At 55.3% G+C, this 18943-nt stretch overlaps 1 protein-coding gene across 1 annotated transcript; it reads right to left on the bottom strand.

Annotated features, from left to right (window-relative positions):
* Positions 1-541: 541 nt before the first annotated feature.
* On the bottom strand, positions 542-18050 carry CNDP2 (carnosine dipeptidase 2). The gene is made up of 12 exons (XM_081251724.1): positions 18007-18050; positions 15132-15221; positions 13871-14014; positions 10075-10237; positions 7892-7980; positions 6262-6462; positions 5923-6007; positions 5014-5174; positions 3044-3208; positions 1917-2058; positions 1573-1720; positions 542-1179 (listed from the first exon to the last, which is right to left on the bottom strand). Exons 2-12 carry the CDS (start codon positions 15189-15191, stop codon positions 1110-1112), a joined length of 1428 nt encoding a protein of 475 aa, XP_081107850.1. The 5' UTR covers positions 15192-15221; positions 18007-18050; the 3' UTR covers positions 542-1109.
* Positions 18051-18943: the final 893 nt, after the last annotated feature.

Genomic DNA, 18943 nt, shown 5'->3' with positions numbered 1-18943 from the left:
CTTTCCTGGACAAGCCTCCCCGAGGACCAGCAGCATGAGTGGTGAGGATGGAGATGAGGAGGCTGCAGCTCACAGCGCTGCTGAGGACACTGTGGAGGCGACTCCAGGGGCGAGAAGGAGGAGGGCCCGGGCAGTGAGGGAGAGGTCCAGGGGCTGAAAGCACGGCTTCCACTCCATCCCGTTAAGTGTCAGGTGTGACAGGGCCCAATGAACAGCACCCCCGTCCCCCATCCCAGGCCCGGCCTATGAGTCAGGAGGGTCAGCAAAGTAGACAAAACACAGACTTTATGATAAACAAGGGCCCGGTTCCTTCGGGGAGTTTAGTGTGGCCTCCTCCCTCAGCTGGGCCGAGGGACTCTGCTGTTTACACCAGTCTGATGGGCTCCTCTGCGGCTCGGCAGCACCAGGAGTGGGGACAGGAGAGGACGAGTGAGACTGGCACCGGCGTTCTGAGCCCGGCCCTCAGCCCCGCCAGCCCGCACCGCATACCTCACTGCGTACAGGCACGGGGCTGCGCAGAGAAAGGCGCACAGGCAGCAGCTCCTCCAGAGGCTCGGTTTTTATTTTTTATTTAGCAACTCAGATCGAGATCCAATAACCCTCCCAGTAGGTTTAGGTTTTGAGGGATCGTAGTAAAGAGAAGCCGTGGAACACCAGTGACAGTTAAGGTCTTGAGCAAAGGACACAATGTGCCCTAGACAGCAGCGGACAGAAAGGGTGGCCCCCGAGGCACCCGGTGTCCACGACTCAGCGCTCCAAGCATGTGCCACCCTGGCTCTGGGGGCGGAGGTGGGACCAGGAAGCACCAGGCCTCTCTTCAGCCCAGTGGACATCGACCAGAACTTTCTACAGAAGAACTTGTGCTTTTAGGCCTCGGCTATTTTCTGGAGACACCACTGAGAATTCAGCTGTCACCCAGGGTCGCTTACAAGCCCCCAGGACTGAACATTTATCACTGCCGGGATAGGTTAACTCCATCCTGAGACAGGTGGGTGGTCTCACGTCCACTCCCGGAGGCCTGGAGAATCCGACGAGAGGGAAAGGAGAGAGACGGGCTTCCGCGTTCCTGAGCGAGGGCAAGAGCGCGAGGTGGCGGGAGGAGGCGGTGCTCAGTTCTGCAGCTGGGACACCTCGTGCAGGTACGCAGCCAGCATCTTGGTGCCTTCAATGTAGTTGTGCCTGACAGGGAGGAACAGTCACCACGCTGCCTGGTGTCCCGAGGGCCGGGCACACATGCTGCATTCCTTCCGGAAGCGGACGTCCCACCGTCCTGGCGTGCTGGCCCTGAGTGCTGCTTGCCTTGGTTCTCAAGTCCAGTCCGGCTGCCCCACCAGGGACCAGCCCTGGTCCTGGTCTAACGGAACGTGCGGCTCTCACCCGGTACTGAGTGTGAAGGGCCTTACCTGGACCACAGCTGCTCCCGGTCTGTCTGGATGCGAGGTCTCCACCTTGTGTCCTAACACCCAGGGCTCTGCGCTCTCCCCGTGCCCTCCAAGCAGGGCCTTTCTTTGCCTCAGTCCCTGACTGGCCCACCCCAGTCACCCCAAGACGGCCCCTCTTTTCTGCCCTCACCTGTTGAGCTTTTCATTCTGGGAGTGGGCTCCATCATCTGCTGACCCCACGGGCAACAGCATGACATTCTTGCCCGTGGCCTCCTGAAATGTCAAAGTCACAGGAATACTGCCGCCTTCCCTGGTCAAGTCCGGCTCAACACCAAACACTGAGGGGGAATGGAATAAAAGACACCGAGCTTTAGGGCTACGAGGCCAGGGATCCGCCACAGATCTACTGGCCCACAACCCCAAGTCCAAATCAGCAGCCCTGCTCTCAAGGTTGGAGGTGGCACAGCCCAGCCCGACACAGCCACATGCCCACGATCGGCCAGCGCCTATCAGCCCCCAAAGAGGATGTCTGACCTGTCTTCAGGGCTCTTCTCCCAGCCAAGTAATGAGGGTGGTTGAAGTCGGATACCCAGGGCTTCCCGCCGTGGCCCAGGTACACCTTGAACTTGTTGGGACTGTGCAGTTCAGCAAACTTCTTGGTCAAGTAGCTCGTAACCTGAAGCACAGGCAGGAGAGACAGTGTCTTCTAAGCCTGGCCGCTGATCTAGTGCTGGAGATCTACTCCACAGCAGCCTCTGGCGGCAAGTCCACAGTCGTCTACAACGGGTCTATAAGGGGTCTACAGTGAGTCTATGGGTCTACAGTGAGTCTCATCTGCTGCTGCTAAACACTGGTCTGCATAACTACGATAACAGAAAAAGGGATTTTATCATGAAACAAACTTCAGTTATTTAAGGTAAAAGGTCATGTTTTAATTTCAAGCAATTCACCCTTTACGTAGATATTCCCATATGATGTTAATATTTAAATCCCATATGATGATAACACTTAAATCAAGTTTAAAGAAAACGCCCCTTGACTCACTTTACAAAAATGATTACGTCTAAAGCAAAAACAGAGCCAGGTGCTGACCCAGGGTCACCTCGTGATGAGAAAGTCTCAGTCCTAGGCTTGGAGAGTGGCCCTCAGTTTCCCCTCCCAACAGGGAAGCTCTTGACTCCGTCTCTCCATGAAACCTCCCCGGGTGAGGAGGAGGGACTGTTCCCCCGCAAGCCTGGCTGACTTTCAGATACCAGACGCTGCCCCACTGCGGATTCTCCCCCTCTGGAATCTGCCCCCCAATCCTGGACTCTCCCCCTCTGGACTCTTCCTCCTCTGCCGCTCACCAGGGACCAAAGGCCTGTGGACTCCCACCATAACACATGCAGTCCCAAGTCAGCAACTGCCTTGAGCCTCCGGATGAGGTCAGAGATGAGATTTTAGCAGGCCTCAGCAGTGACAGAGGCCACTCGCACAGGATGCCTTTTCATACAACCTTTACCTCTGATTAGCTCTGAACTGCTTATTCCAGCAATCGCTGAGCTAGCGAGAGCCAAGGACAGGGCTGCGCGGGTGGAGGCACGCTCTCCTGCTGCCCAGAGCCCTGGTGGCAGGCGCTGCGTGCATGGCACACCCTCCCCGCACCCCTGTGCCCCACGTGCCTGCTCGGTGACCACTTCAGGAGTCATGTCTGGCACGAGCCTGATGGAGAACTTGCCGACCACCTTGCGAGGAATCACGGTCTTGGCCCCCGACCCAGAGAAGGCACCTTCGATCCCGTGGAGGGAGAGCGACGGGTACCGCCACCTGTGCATCAGGATGTCTTTCTGCAGAAAAACAACAAAGTGGGTCAGAGACGGCACCGCCTGCTCACATAGGAGCCCGGCCGGCCTGGGGTCCACACACCGTCAGGAAGGCAGGAGCGACCCGGCAGCCGCTACAACAGCCCCCAAGTGGGGGCCCTGTGCGTCCAGGATGGCCGCCAAGCGTGTCCCCTCCGCGCCTCCCAGTGAGTCCGCACCGCCCGGGTCAACAGAACTGACCACACAGGAGCCACGGCGTTCTGGCCGGCCCCACCCATATGAGGGCTGTTGCAGAGCCAGGGGCACCAGGAGGGGGAGGGAGGCATGACCCCGGCCATCCTAGGTCCTAGGCTTACAGGACACCAAGGGTGGGGCAAGCTCCCCGAGGAGGGCAAGCCAGGCTGTGCACCACGTCCTAGGCCGGTGCCCACGGACAAGCCCGGCAGCCTCTGCCACGGGGACTGGCACAAGGCAGCCCCCCATCTCTCAAGCGTCTACTTGACACGACCGCCTCTCATGCCCCTCTTGTCCCAGCAGTGGCACGCGACGTATCAGGAGAGGACACGCCGCCGCCTGAACCCCTGGGCTTCCTCGGCGACTCAGCACGTAACTCTGGACGTGTCTGTGAACCAAAGAGCCCAGTGACAGCCGGAAGGAGCAAACATGGCCCTTAAGCAGACACCTCACGTAAAGGCAAACATTACCGGAAGGCAGCGGGGGAGGAGGAAATACACATGTGTCCAGAGCCCAACCTGCCCCAGACTCATCCCTCCCCAGGGACTAGTCTCTCTTGGTCACGGCGTCAGGACCCAACCGACTACTGCCCACGAGGGACCCGTCTCGGCTCCGCCTGTGAAATCCTTACTCCGCTCGGTCCTCTCCGATGTGTCCTGAGCCTGAGGGGTCCCTGGTCCCGCCTCCCCGTCCCCCCAGCGGCCCCTGCAGCCCCAATGCCTCAGCTCCTATCCCACCACACCCCCTGCTCGTAGTCTGTCCCCAGCGAGGTCTCACCAGCGCGTCCCTCTACTCAACACCAGTCACCGCCGTCTTCCAGGATAGCGCACGAGCTCCTCGGCAGATCAGAGGCCTTTGCGTCAGGCATCTTCACTCCGAACCCCGGGCCTCACTGGCCGCCCACAAGCGGGACAGCTGAGCCCTGCTCTGCGGCTCAGCCCCGCCTGTCTCCTGCAGGCCCGGTGGCACTCCTGTCTAAGGAGGCCTCCCCCTTACCCCAGGCGCCAGACCACCCCACGGTGGCCTCCGTACACCCCCTAAGCTTCTCTGCCCGTCTGTCACCTGGAGAGGTGACACTCAAGGGCCAAGCCCGGGGTTGTGCCCCTCCTGCATCCCCAGGGCCTGCCGCTGCGGCTCAATGAAAGCTTAGTTAACCACGTGAACTTATAGTCACACCTTAGAAACCAGGAACTAAGCTAATTAAGAGAGAAGTCACAACACGATTTTCTCCTGACAGTTAAGTAAACATTTTGTGCAAATGGTTTCCACCTCAGCACCCAGCTCCGTCAGGAACGGCTTAAATCATCTCTGGGCCGGTGGTAAAGCGACTTGCCTGCACGTGCAAATGAGGAAAAGCCCCGCCTCTCTGCGGACGCCCCCCAGCTCCGAGGTCTCCACAGTCAGCACCTGACACGTTAAAGAGCTCCCAGCTCCCAGCCTGGCGCGTGGTGCCTTCCGGCGCCTGCACCGTCTGGCTGCTCCCGTACCCGGGGTGCGCCCGAGTCTGTCCAGCCCTCAGCCTCCTCCCCGGGTCCCCAGGACCGGGGACACTGCAAGCCCGGCGGGGGGCAGGCCTCGCGGCGCCCGGGCAGCACCTTGCAGTCGTGCAGCAGGGTCTCTGTCCCCACGTCCCGGGCGTACTCCTCCAGGTCGAAGTCGATCTTGTCGTAGAGCTCCAGCTCCTCGTCTGTCACGGAGGCCACCGCCTCGCTGATGCCGGGGACGAGGATCTTCCCCTTCCGGTCCGTCAGGCAGCCTGGAGGAGTGGGGAGGATGAGCACGCAGCGTGCACGCACTTCTTAAGCCGCTTTGTTACCGTAACAACCCAGGGAGGAGAGCGGGGTCACCTTCCGTGTAAGATAAAGGGATGGAGACACGGAAGGTAGGTGAGCCATCCACGGTCACGGAGCAGGATACATACGGAGCAAACAGGCTCCCGCAAACCCGCCCTGAAAACCACTCCTCTGTCCATCATGTCCTGTTTAAGGCACGTCCCACGAGAAACCACCTGCTCCCACGCTGAGGACGGAAAACCCAGTGGGGCAGGGTAGACTCCAGTCCCAGAAAAGTCCACTCCATGCAGGGCAGCCGCTGCCCGCCAGGGAAGGAAACAGGACTGAGCACATGGCGGGCCGAGGCCGTGCGCCGGGGGGACAACAGGCAAGGGAGCCGTGGCCTCGCTCTCAAAGGGTTGAGCACGCAGGAGACCGCTGCGGCCAGTCACAGCGTCAACTAGACTGAGGCAGATGCCCTCCAGGGACGTAAGACACAACGGCGTCCAGAGGAAGGACAGCCATGATGCCAGATGACAGGGCAGGCGGGGTGCCCGAGTCGGGCCGTGGAGACGACGTGGGGGAGAGGGGAGGCAGAAATGAAGCATGGGGGTCTTTTAAAGGGAACAGTCAGTTGCGGGGGGGAGGGACAGAAGGCATGAAGCAGCCTGGAAGCAGTGCCTGCACCAACCTCCCGCCCAACTGTCACGCGGTGACGGAGCCCACGCTCACCCATCAGCATGATGAGGTCGGTCATGGCCTCGTGCACCGAGCCGCCGTACACACCGGAGTGCAGGTCCCTGTTGCTGCATTCCACCTGCGGACACACGGCCACCCTGCTTGGCTGCTCACGGGAGCCCGTTCTTACCACGCGACAGTAAAGTGAGCAAGGAACATTCACACGACCATTTTCGAAATCAAAATCTGCTCCCTCAACAAGCAAAGCAAGGTGCTTCCTCAGTGCCAGAACTCTGGCAACAACCAAAAAATCCTCTTGGAAACGCCAACCACAGGAGAAAGTATGGGCACCCAGAGCCCTCCCAGCGGCTCCCCGCACGACCCGGCACTGACCTCGATGAAGAAGTAGCAGATGCCCCGGAGCCCATAGGTGATGCAGGGCTTGGTCTTCCCCAGCCAGTAGTTGTCGGAGATGCAGACGTAGTCCACATCCTTAAAGAACGCGTCCTTCTGGGCAAAGATCAGCTCATCCAGGCCTTCGGAGCCAGACTCCTCCATGCCCTCCAGACAGAAGCGGACGTTGACGGGGACTTCCTGGGCAGGAGACCGGAAGGAAGGCACTCAGCGCTCACGGACTTAGAAGCAACAACCAGGAAGCCACCCAATGTTGTGAAGTCACGAATTTCAAATAACCGACTTCCTCCAGACCGACCACTGGGCGGGCTGTGTGTGGCCCACAGAGACCCTCAGTCCCCAGGCACTGGGCCACCAGGGGACAAGCGTGGCTTCGGCTAGTCCCCCTTAGAAGGACTCCTTCCAAGGAGCTCCGAGCCCGACCACATGTGCCACTCATCGGGGTCTCTGCACTCACCCAGCGCAAATCAGCATCTCCAGCAAAGCTGAGCCGCTCTCTCTAAAACAAAGGCCGCGACACAGACAGCCAGAGCCTTCATCTGCGTGGCCACCAGCAGCGCACGCAAGAGCGAGAGAGCTTCCCGCAGTTCAGAAGGTGCTTCACGCACTGCAGGGCCTTCTCTTCCAGAGTTGACAGTGACCCTAAGGTGCCACCTGGCTCCTGCTCGGTGGCCTTCCAGGTCTCTCCAAGGCTGTGCTGTGAGGCACGTGGCCCTTCCACAGGAGAGATCGTGAAGCCACACCTGAGCGAGGCGATGCCAAAGGCCATGGAAGGCTGAGCCCGTACGGACTCACGTGTGCGGGGTCCTAGCTCAGAGCTGCCACTCCAGTGGAACAGGGGTGAGGGGAGGTGCGCTGGGCAGCTCTGCCCCGCACATGGCCACCCTTCCACTCGGCCACCAGGGGCCCTGGAGGAGAGGGGCCTTCCCGGCCCGAGCCCAGCTCCCTCGAACCCTTTTCAGATCCACCACCCCACGTCCCGACCAAAATGCTTGTCTCATCATTCTTTTCGCAACACAAGATAAAAGCAAGATGCAGAAACTGCCTATATGTTATGATCACAATTAGATTAAAAAGAATTCTTGAAAAGATTGGTCAGTAACAAAATATTAAGTCTCTGAGGCCTGGATTCTAGGCATCTCTTTTTTTTCTCTACTTTTCTGTATTTTACAAACTTTCAACAAGGAGCAGATGTTTCACTTAAGGAAATATTTTTTAAAAATCAAATTTACTTTTAGGAGGATAAAAACCGCACAGAGAAAGTAAGGGTTTGTCGGCTAGCACAGGGCCTGGGTCACGCCCTGGCAAGCACCCACTTCCCAGGCGCGGTCAGAGTCCGGAACTCTCACCTGCCTGGGTCCCTGCTGAGTCACCAACAGGGTGACCTTGGGACAACTGTAAAACCACTGCACCTTCAATGTTTCCCCAAACTGGAAAACAACCTATAAACTGGAAGATGACCCAACTGTGCTGATGCAGTCTCAGGGGGAAGCCCGCTATCTCCTGGCCCATGCTCTTTGATCTTCATGGGCTGTTCTGGGAACAGAAAGTCCCACTCTGCATCCCCAGGTGGAGCAGGTGAATCGGGCACTAGGTGTGGGCAGCGTACCTGACCCGTTTTCTGGAAGGCCTCCAGGGCGTTCATCCAGCCGGCCACCGGCCCCTTATCATCGGTGGCTCCTCTCCCGTACAGTTTGCCTGGAACAGCAACCAGCAAGTTCATCAGGTGACGGTCACAGCGCACAGAAAGGAGCACCTCTCGGTGAGCACCTGACGACATCCCAGCGCGACCCTGCGCAGCCATCCTAAGCCTCTTCTTCGTGTCAGAAGCCCCATTTCCATTCTATCAGGAGCCCCGAGTCTCCACCCAACACGATCGTTAGGATCTTCCAGAGAACTCGCCGATCTAAGAGCAAGCGGTGGGAGTGCGGCCAAGTCGCCGCCGCCTCAGGGCACGGCTGCAAGCCCAGCTCTGCGGGACCACTGCCACTTGGCTAGTGTGTTAAAATCTAGCCCACAACCAGCCGGCAGCAGCGCGCGAGGGAAACCTGGCTGGATGCAGGTGCACCGACCGAGGAGAACCACAGTCTCACCCACACCACAGCCCAGTTTGATGAAGAACAGAACTGGGGCTCGTCACGTACCTCCCTAGGTTATCACTAAAGGACAGGATGCCGCCCCTCCCCAGGGTGACCGGTCACCTCCCCTCGGCACAGCCACCTCTGGGACCCTCGTACAAAGGCGGGCGTCTGGGCTGGGCACCGGCCACCTTGAAGGACACGAGGGAAACAAGCCCTGACCCCCCTCCCGGACGGGACGCAGTGTAAGGCCCGAGGGAGGCCAGCACCCCGGGCGCCGCGTGCTCGGGGGCCCCTCCCCTCAGTCTGTCCGGGTCGGTCCTCTGTCCTCCTCACCCTTAGCCTGTTTTCAATGTTCGCCGGGTCAACCTGACCCGCCCCAAAGCGGCGTGGGGCTTAAAGCCATCCCTGCCTCGGGATTTCTTTTTAAAACTAAATCTGCTTTTCACAAAAGCTAAGGAGCTCGTCTAAGACGCATCCTCGTCCCTGGGGCAAACACTGACCAAGCGACCCCAGGGAGCAGGGCTGTGTGGGCCGAGGCGGACAGAGACCGAGAGCGCCCACCCCCGGCCTGGCATGCCAGCAGCCGTGTGTGGGCAGCTTCTCCGGGCTACGGGGCGCTCCAGGTTCTTCCATCCTACGTGTCTGTGTGTCTGTCTGGGGGTGGGCTGTCAGGGAGGGGCTGAGCAGTAGGAGACCAGGGCTGGCACAGGAGGAGGCGCAGTGAGGGGAGAGAAGATGGGGCCCGCTGGGTCCCCCAGGAGGCTCCGCTGTGGGGCAGGGCGGGAGGCGGTGCAGGACCCACCTCCACAGGCCAGGGGAGGGCCTTGCAAGGAGGGAGAGAAGGGGCGGGACGAGGACGACCTCCGGGGGGTCCTGGTGCAGGGGGGAGCGGAGGAGGGGCGCCGCTGGGAGAGGGGAGAGGGGACGAGAGGAAGGGCGGGGGCCTAGGCCCTGGACTGAGGACACGTTAGCAAGCGCAGCCTGAGGACCGCTGTGTGCAGCAATGACGTGACTGTCCCTGAGCCGGGGAAGCTCCAACAGAAACTCAGAGTGCCCCGCAAGAAAGGCTTTACTTAGAGATGGTCTGGACTTGGCCCAAGGGGACGAGGCACAAACAAAGGGGCTGCTCCATGTGGCGAAAGGCTGCGTCCAGTGCGGAAACGTGAAGGTTCAGTGACGAAGGCAGGAGGAGCCTTTACCCGGGGCGGGTTGGGGGGCAGCGAGAAGAGGGGCCAGTGCGGGGGCCATGAAGAGGTGTGCGAGGTGCCCTCGGGGCCCAGCCCGGGAGCCCTCGATGGCTTCACGGAGCCGTCACTGCCATCCTCACCAGGGCAGCAGGCATCGGGGAAAGGCCGACGCTTCCCTAAACCCTGATGGGAGCTGCTGAAATGCGCCACGGAAGCAGCTACGAATCGGCTCAGATTTGGATCCCAGGTTTGGGGAGGCTGCGCCGCCTCAATTCAGATCAGGCTTCCTGGGAAAGTGTCAGCAGGAGAGGGAAGCCCAGCAGGCCCAAGGCCCCAGAGACGTGGTTCCACAAAGAAAGGAAGGCTTTCGGAGGTTTCAAGGACGGATTCACACGCGGGAGGCTTCCAGACCCCAATTTCTAGATCATGTACAAACAGCCAGCTCTGGAAGGACAACCCAGAGGCCACAGGTGTACCTCCTAAGCAAATGCCACAAGTCCTCTTCCTCGGGGAAGCGTCCTTACCGTCTCGCTCCACCAAGGTGAAGGGCTCGCTGTCCCAGCCGTCCTCCAGGGCTGCCGGCTGCACGTCCAGATGTCCATAAATGCACACCGTTTTCTTCTGCGGGTCGGAGCCCAGCGTGCCGAGTAAAATGGGTGGAAGTGGTATCTCCGAGCCATCAGGGAGCTGGGGGAGGGGAGGAGGCCATGGAGGACAGGCTTTGTTTCAAGAGGGTGGTGTTTACAGCAGATGTTATCAACATGCCCTGGACAATCTTACGTGTTCTCATCAACCATTTCTACTGCAGAGTTCAAGATCATACTGTTCAACCGAGTCATTAATTAACAAGAATATACCTTCCCATAATCCGGAGCACAGAGACTGGACTACGGCCACACCACCCCGAACGCGCCCCATCTCATCAGAGCACAGAGAGTGAATTACGTTTACCAACTGCAGGTGGCTTGGTAAACTTTTTTTTTTTTTTGCGGTACGTGGGCCTCTCACTGCTGTGGCCTCTCCCGTTGCGGAGCACAGGCTCCGGACGTGCAGGCCCAGCGGCCATGGCCCACGGGCCCAGCCGCTCTGCGGCATGTGGGATCCTCCCAGACCGGGGCACGAACCCGCGTCCCCTGCATCGGCAGGCGGACTCTCAACCATTGCGCCACCAGGGAAGCCCGGCTTGGTAAACTTTTAAAGGTTGATTTTTGAAAAAAAACTTTTATGTAACAAAACATATTACAAAGGCTGAGTTTGGGATGCAGCTTAATTCATTATTTTCTAAAATAATGTATAAAAACTACTGTAATCTTAAAGCAGAAGATACACTTTGAAGTTTTTTATGTAAATTACAATCATGCACAGAAAGGGCCGTTAGACCAGGGTATGATGAACTGCACTTTGCAGTAGGCCACACTGCATCAAGCCGCAGTAGCTGGGACTCCTGAGCCTCCTCCCAAAGGCCGTATCAGCCTCCCAGTCCCCTAAGAACGGGCGACAGATATTAATCTCAGGATTCCTTCCTCATCTAGGGTAGAAATGCAGGTGTACGAAGGCAAGTCAGTGCCAAGCCCCACATCAAACTCAGGTCCCTTCCAACATTCACATCAGCTGAGCGCCTGCACCTTTCATGGTAAACCATGACCCATTAAAGGCCCTGCAAAATATCCGGCACCCCATCCTCCTCGCCCCTTCCTGCGGTCTAAGAGGACAACCCGAGGTCCTTACAAAGTGCCACCAACGGCAGGGAGGGTGAAAGGAGCACGTCCTCAGTTTCAACTGCAGGAGCGAGGATGAGTCACAGAGGAGCCATCACACACCTGGGTGTCAGGCTAGTTACTAGAAAATGCTCTGAAAACATACGTAACTAAACAGAACACACAAACCTAACTGGTAATGAAACTATGGTAACGACTTACAATTAAGAGGTAAAATGAGAAGCAGCTAAAACCGACAAGCAAATCAGGACAAGGCTGGTGATGGGCCAGTAAAAGTGTCCTTCTCCAAACTCCCAGGGGCACTGAGCACCTCTACGTGTCTGCGCACGCATCAGGGAACGCTCCAGGCCGCCGAGTGCTCTCAGGATACGGGATCTGTCTTTCCAGTGCACCCGACTCATAAATGCCAACTTAAGTAACTGCTGCTGGCCCTGCGGCTGCCCACGCGCAATCCTGGACTCCGCCTCGCCACGCACCCACGCAAGCTGCCCTGGGGCTGTGTCCTCGCGAGGACGGCCTGTAGCCACCAGGGCAAAGAACCGTGCTCGAAACCAAACGCCCTGACCTGGTCACACGAGACACGGGGTGCTGCAGTCCCAGCTGGCCCTTAGCTCGCCTCAGAGGAAAGTGATTTTTAAACAACAGATTTTCTCTAAATAAATCTCTGCTCCAGGCAGCTCCTCCGAAACACTTCAGCATTTTCTAAGAAGCCACTTGGGCCCATAGATATTCATACTGCAAACTGCAAATCTCTCTCTGAGCTTCCCCACTTACTCAGATGTCACAGGACAAGGCCTGGGCGAGAGACACAGTGACGTGTTTACAGGGAGAACACGCTGTCCTCTCCCAGCACCTGTCTGGGCACAAGTCTGTGACACGGGGTCCTCACATCTCCCTGCTTTCCACCCATTCTAACGGCCGCCACACGAGTCCAGCTCCTGACCCCTGACCCACTGCACTGGCGCTGGGGGCTCTTCCGTCACTGCTCTGCTCAGGAGCCATGACTGCCCCATTTGCTGAGCTCCTCTGTCTGGCATTTGGGCCCTCAGGGACTGGGCCCGCCACCGCCCGGGGCAGCGCTGGGCTGCACGCAGGCCGGACATGACAGCTCCTGCACCGATCCTGGCAGGGAGGCCCCAAGAGCCCCAAATCAGCCCTCCCACCATCACACCGGCCCCTGAGCCTTGCCCAGCAGGGACCGGGCTCCCAACATCATCTCTCCTCCGTGAGCCTGAAGTTACCCCAGCTTCTGCGCATACAAGTGCTGACAGCCACCCCACACCTGCCCCAAGTCACCACCACCTCCAGTAAAGGGCAACACCGCTGCCCGATGAACTGATGGGCAGAGGGGACCACGTGCGCTATGGCTGCGCCCCACGAGGACCTCGGCAGAGCTTCTCTAACAGTGATGAAAGCTGCCAAACTCCTGCCCTGATAGAAGTAGGCATCATGGAACTCAAATAGCGTGGCAGTCATTTAGTCTTTAGTGGAAGGTCCTTTCTGAAGAACCGCACTGTAACATCTGTGTTAAACAGAATAGATCCGTCTATTTTAACAAAACAACTCTTAAAGATTATTTGCCACCTAGATTTTTTTTTAATGTATGAGGAAAAAAGGAAGAGGAAGCAAGTCAAGTATGCTCCTAACAGAAACTAACTCAAAGAAACTTGGTTTAGCCTCTCATGAGCGGGCAAAGTGCCAGGAAGCTCTAATGTGTCTTAAGTAACCTTCAGTTAACTATTAAGTCTGTGGTCAGAAGAAATCTCACACAAACACCACTGGACTGGGACTCGGAAGGCCCAGATTCTAACCTCCTTTGCCATATGGGCCTGTTATTGGTTCCCAGGGAGACGGAGCCCACCTGGGCCTCTGGGTCCTTCCATGTATGAAAAGAGCTGGATGTCCATATCTGAAATCCCAGGATATGGTTTCAGCGGACACGTCAATCATCAGGCAAGAGAACCAAGATAAACCAAAGCCAGTTATCACTGCAACATAAAAGAGCGTTACAAACTTTGAAAATGCATGCCGTGAAACCTGTAATTAACACGGGACTGAAATCATCTGAAAGGAAAAGAGTGGAATAATGTACCATAAAGTGAGATCGTTCATGCAAGTCAGAATCTGTCAGAATCCTGCATTAAAATGCAACTGAGCCCCAAGTCCCACACATAAAGTAGCCCTTTTCCAGGAACCAAGTCATAAAAAGTGCCGTTTCTACCAACGGGGGACACAGTGGGTGTGAGTGGGAGTCTCCATTAGTTTTGCATCTGATTGGCAAAGAGCAACTTCCTGGTCTGAAGGCTGACTGACTTCTGGGAAGGAACGTCAGCTCGCCCCAGAATGGCCATCATGTTAACTTCTGCTTAGCTAACACTCAACAGTTCTCCTTCCTAGAGAACAGTGATGAGTATCACAAATTTCTCTCTAATCCAGCTCAAGAAATCACACAGCTTAGCATCCAAATCAGGCCTGCTTTGTTTGTTTGAAAGACCAGCAGGTTATCTGAAGCAAAGACGTGTAAGAACTAGCCAAGTCCTATCAACTCCTCAGTAAACCTGCTCGCTGTGGCTCTGCAGCGCGGAGAGCGCCGGCCGCATACCTTCTGGTTCCCAATGTCCACCAGCTCCACGGAGCCCCCCAGCTGCTTGATGTCGGCGGCGGCGACCTCCATCATCCTCCTGATCTCGCCTCTCTTCTCCGGCCACGCAGACACGCTCTGGATGGCCACCCATTCCGCAAGTTTCTGTTTGTGGATAATAAGCACAAGAGATTCTGAAAAGGTGCTCCTTGAGGAAGGAAAGTACTCACAGTGTGCCACTGTCAGGCCCACAGAGGTCACTTGCTACCTGCGGCCACTCCATTTGGAACATGCTGCCCAGACGCAGAAGAAGAGCTCCATGGCATCTGCTTTTTGCTTAAGATATAAAGGGACTGCCTGTACCGACCCTACACCAAGAACTATACAGCATGACAGGAAAATCGTTAACCACTAAGCATGATGTGAGTGTAACATGCACAAAGTTCCACAAACACGTTTATATCTGCAGCTGACAAAATTACAACTGAAGGATACAGAAAATACCCAATATTTTCAGAGTCCAAGTTGGCTTATTTATCATCCTGACGATGGCCAAGTTCTCTAAAATATGTTTTAGAATGAGAACTCTAAAGATTTCACCTGAAATATGTCTACCAAGGGTGATTTTAACGTATGATTCTTTAAGTTAACATCAAGAAACAGATTAATACATAACATTACCAAATCATTTAAAACATGCTAAATGTAAAATAGTTCTTTATATCTATCACAAGAATAAACAAAAATCTTCAATTAGCTTTGCCATTTCTAGAAACATGTATTAAGAGTTTCTGTCAAAAACCAACTTATATACTGTAATGAGAAAGCAGAGGAAAAGATCTCTAGAGAATACACATTTTTTAGTTACTTTTTTATTTATTTATTTATTTTATTATTATTATTTTTTTAGTTACTTTTTTTTTGTGGTGCGAACACTTAAGATCTACTCAAGTACACGATACAGTATTGCTGACTATAATCACCACGCAGTGCACTGGATCCCCAGAACTTACCCATCTTGTAACTGAGGTTTGTACCCTTTGGCCAACACCTCCCCAGGTCCCCACCCCCCGACAACCACCGTTTGACTCTCCACTTCTCTGAGCGCAACCTTTTCAGATTCCACATGTGAGATCACACTAGCGTTGGTCTTTCTCCATCTAGACAGTATTTTTAACACTTGATTAGAACAGCATAATTCATGTTAGCTTCTTGAAAGCTCCTCTGGGTGCCACGGAATTAAACTGAACTTGAACGTTTACCAGAATAAACATTCCCTTACCTTAACGTAGCGATCCTGATTCTCATCAACGTACTTAAACAGGGCAGTGAGGGCCGACATCTTCCAACCAGACCGCAGGCCTTGGAGATTCTTGGAAGGAGGAAGAATCTGTCAGTGCTGCCTCGAGACAGGGTCCAACTGATCAACAGGCCTGGAGGCACTTGTGCAGGATCATAAACTGTACTCCACCCCCCGACCAGCACTGGATGCAGTCGTCACGAGGACTCCAGCAAGTGACTTAGGCAGATACAGTGGTTCTGGAAAGCAGTCAGAGGCTCAGGCTGATCTCCATTCTTTTTTCAGAAGGAAAAGGTACACAGAATTGTGTGTCAAAATGGAACGTAATCGAAGGAAGGGCCTGAGTTGAAGACAATCTGATATAAATTAAAAGCAGGTACTCCCCAGGAGCACTGACATACCGGCATTTTAAAACGTTTTTTTAAATTTAATTTTACTCTCTTAAAGCCCACAACTTCCCCTTACTATTACCACAGAGGAAATAATCACGCCAAGGCTCCCAGCAAAAATGTCACATCTTGTCTCTCTGCCACAAACCAACAATATAGCAAACAAAGCCCGAGAAGAGGATCGTAATTCAGTTTAAGGAAACACAACCTGGGCCCAGAAACAGCCAAGACAACATACGAAACTCCACTAGGGCCCGATTAAGATTAAAGAAACTTCCAGTCTCCCAGGTGCATTTTCTAACATCCAGTTTCTGCTCTGTGCGACCCAACACGTCCTGCTCCACCTTACAAATACAGGGGGAAAGAAATCATGTGACTCATCATCTGTTTTGGTTGTTTGGCCATGTCTCAAGGCATGCAGGATCCTATTGATAGTTCCTCAACTAGGGACTGAACCCGTGCCCACTGCAGTGGAAGCTCGGAGTCCCAACCAATGGACTGCCAGGGAAGTCCTGACTCATCTTCTTTAAAAACTGGAATCAATATGAAGCACAGAAAATCCTGGAATTGGCACCTTCAAAATTGGTTCTCCCCCCTTCCTCCAACTGACAACTCAGGTTCCATCACGTGGCAAGACTCAAACCTCAGCAGTGACAGGAAGAAAGTGCTCAGGGACAGGGAGCAAACTCAGCACCCACCGCAGTGACGGGAAGTATTTCAGAAATGCAGCTGCAGAGTCACAAGACCCTACTACATCTCTGTAGTTACTGAGCAGGACGCCAGAAAAGCGCCTGCGTGTGGACACACTGTAGTTAAAGAGCATCTTTGTCTTGGTATAGGATTCTGAAGTGACTTCTAAAGACAGGAGAGACTTTATCCACTGAGACACGAAGCCTGGCAACAGATCGAGGAACTGCAGTGTGAGTTCAGTAAGGTCAATCCTCTTCCCACACCCATAAAAGAGCACACAAACCTTCCAGCCAACTCAGAGGGTTTCAGCTGAGGCTCTTACCTCAAAGACAGGGATCCCTGAATGCAGAGGCACAGCATACAAGTCAAAGTTTTCAATCACAAAAGAAACCCGATTTAGCAGGACAATATGCTACATCAGGTACTTTTCATTTGAGTTTCTGGTCATTAAATGCCACAAATCCTACACTCACTGTGATATATTCTCATTAATATTATGTTCTTTGAGGCCCAATTAACCAATGGACTTCCAGCAAACGTCAAAGATTCAACTATCTAAGCTGCACCTTTTATCAAAGGAAAGTAAACAGAGACGGAGACCGACTGTTCAGCTCTGCAGGCCACCTCACCAAGGCTGGAGAAAAAGCAACTGCTCCTCTGAACTGATAACCGAGTCAGAGAGGTCAGGCCAGGTCCATTTCTCCTTCCCACTCACAGTTCTGGTTATTCCCGTTTCACCACCACTTCTTTTATATGCCCCGGGGAACTCAATTTATTAGGGTGAAAGTACTGAGCTGGAGTGAGCAAAAGCAAATATTTACCCTCTCGAAAGAAATGCCAGCCTCACTCTCCTCTTGGAATCTAAGGTTCTGGGGAGTAACATAACTTCAACAGTGAAACTCGTGTGAGAGGAAGAAGTGATACGGTGGCACCTGGAACCACCCAGCAATGCCTGCGAATGATTCTCCCAGTTCTGAGTGCCCCCATCCTGTCCCGCACTGATTCAAGGCACATGGTACCCTAAACAAATGCCTGAATCATGGCTTCAAATCTGTGTAAAACCACTGAAACAGCTGTGGAGACCTCCGGTTTGCCCAATCTAGACCTTCAATCCAAACGTACAGTTCTACAGAATTACTTCTCGCCACCCCTCCCTGCAAACACCAGGGACGACAAAGGCATGAATAAAACCTGCACCAGATCACTGAGCCAGCACTAGGATCCCTCGTCGGCGGCGCGGGAGGCTTGTGGGCCCTGCCCGCGAGGCCCAGGGTCTCAAGGACTCAGTGCAGGCCGAACTGGGACCAGGCATCACTCCACTTGACAGGTGAGAAAACGGAGACTGCCTGAGAGCTGCCAGCTGCAAACTCTCAGCCTTAAATGTGGGCGGGGGCTAGAGAACCCTGACCCCGGGCCTCTGAACCCCGGGCGCAGGCCGTCGCGCGACACCAAACTCAGGCTTCACCAAGGGCTCTGCTGAAAGAGACGGGCTTTAGTTTTCCGCGGGCCTCGCCGAGGGAGGGTCGAGAGACCGGCGCGCGCGCGAGTCCTCCCCGCTGCCCCAGAGCCCAGAACCCCGAGCGGGCCTTCTGACCCGACACTCTCTTCTCCCGTCAGGCCGGCCACGCGCGGAGCGGGCCTGCGTCCTCGGCCCCCCAGCCGCGCCCGGCCTCCCCTGCTCCCCCGGAGGCGGCCCGGGGCCCCACGCTCCCGACCTCCGCCCAGCTGCCGCCGCCCTCAGGGGCCTCCCCGCCTAGCGGTCCGTGACAGCAGCTTACCAGCCAGCCGCTGCTGCCTCGCCGCTTCCGCACCACGTGCCCCGGTCACGCCCCCGGCGCGGGCCGCCGCCCCGCCCACCAATCCCCGCCCTTGTCCGGAGAGCTGGCGTCGCTCCGCCCCCGCCGCCGTGCCGTCCACCAATCGCGGGCCTTGCTGGGGACGGCGTCGCCCCGCCCCCGCAGTCGTCCCGCCCCTCCACTGCGCGGTACGGGGGCGGGGCTGAGACCCGGGGAGGCGGGGCTCCGAAGCACCTGCCTGGGCGGCGATATCCTTCCGTCCACCGCCTAGTGCTTTCACGGTGAGGTTCGAGAAGTGGTCTTTAGTGCAAGGTGGTCCGAAGTGGGGGCGCCCACACACACCCCGAACCCTCCCGCCGAAAGCTCCCGTCCCCGCAGGCCCCTGAGGGGCGCGCGTTGCAATTTCACGTATCTTTGGCACTTCGCTCGCCAAGCCTTAACCAGCACCATTGCTGAGAGGGGGAAATATTTTAGTATTTAGTCTTCCAATAATCCTAGGAATTAATGAAGAAAGTAGACCCATCATTTACTTATTCAGCACTTACTACTTCTCTTTTTAACCCTTACAAGGATCCTTGGGGGTACGATTATCTCCGTTAGAGTATTCCCCCAAAATTTGGCAGAACTTTTATCTCTCCCACATTCTTTCTTGTTTTAATAACAAGTTTAATAGTTGCAAGGGATGTCGTTTCCCACACCCTGTAAATATTTTGAAATAAAATTACCTAAATTTTTACATGGTTTGTTTTTCCTTCGAAATTCTATTTCCATCCATATCCCTCACAGAATTTTGTCAAATTTTAACACGTTTATACTTGAGAGTCTTTTATTGATGATACTATCATACTTCTCTGCAACAGAATATGTATAAAAATTTAAATTAGTATTTACTATAGCTAGAAAGTTCTAAGTGTTAAAT

This window comes from Mesoplodon bidens (assembly GCF_964165515.1).
Source record: "Mesoplodon bidens genome assembly, chromosome: 13".
Classification (NCBI taxonomy): domain Eukaryota; kingdom Metazoa; phylum Chordata; class Mammalia; order Artiodactyla; family Ziphiidae; genus Mesoplodon; species Mesoplodon bidens.
This window is presented reverse-complemented; position numbering and strand designations above follow the sequence as displayed.

Excerpts from the sequence above, each read along its gene's own strand:
- CNDP2 (XM_081251724.1), bottom strand. The coding sequence starts at position 15,191 with ATGTCGGCCCTCACTGCCCTGTTTAAGTACGTTGATGAGAATCAGGAT. Across the intron at positions 6,463-7,891 it reads CCTTCCAGAAAACGGGTCAG|GAAGTCCCCGTCAACGTCCG; the intron begins GTACGCTGCCCA and ends TCTCCTGCCCAG. Across the intron at positions 1,180-1,572 it reads CAGAATGAAAAGCTCAACAG|GCACAACTACATTGAAGGCA; the intron begins GTGAGGGCAGAA and ends CCTCCCTGTCAG.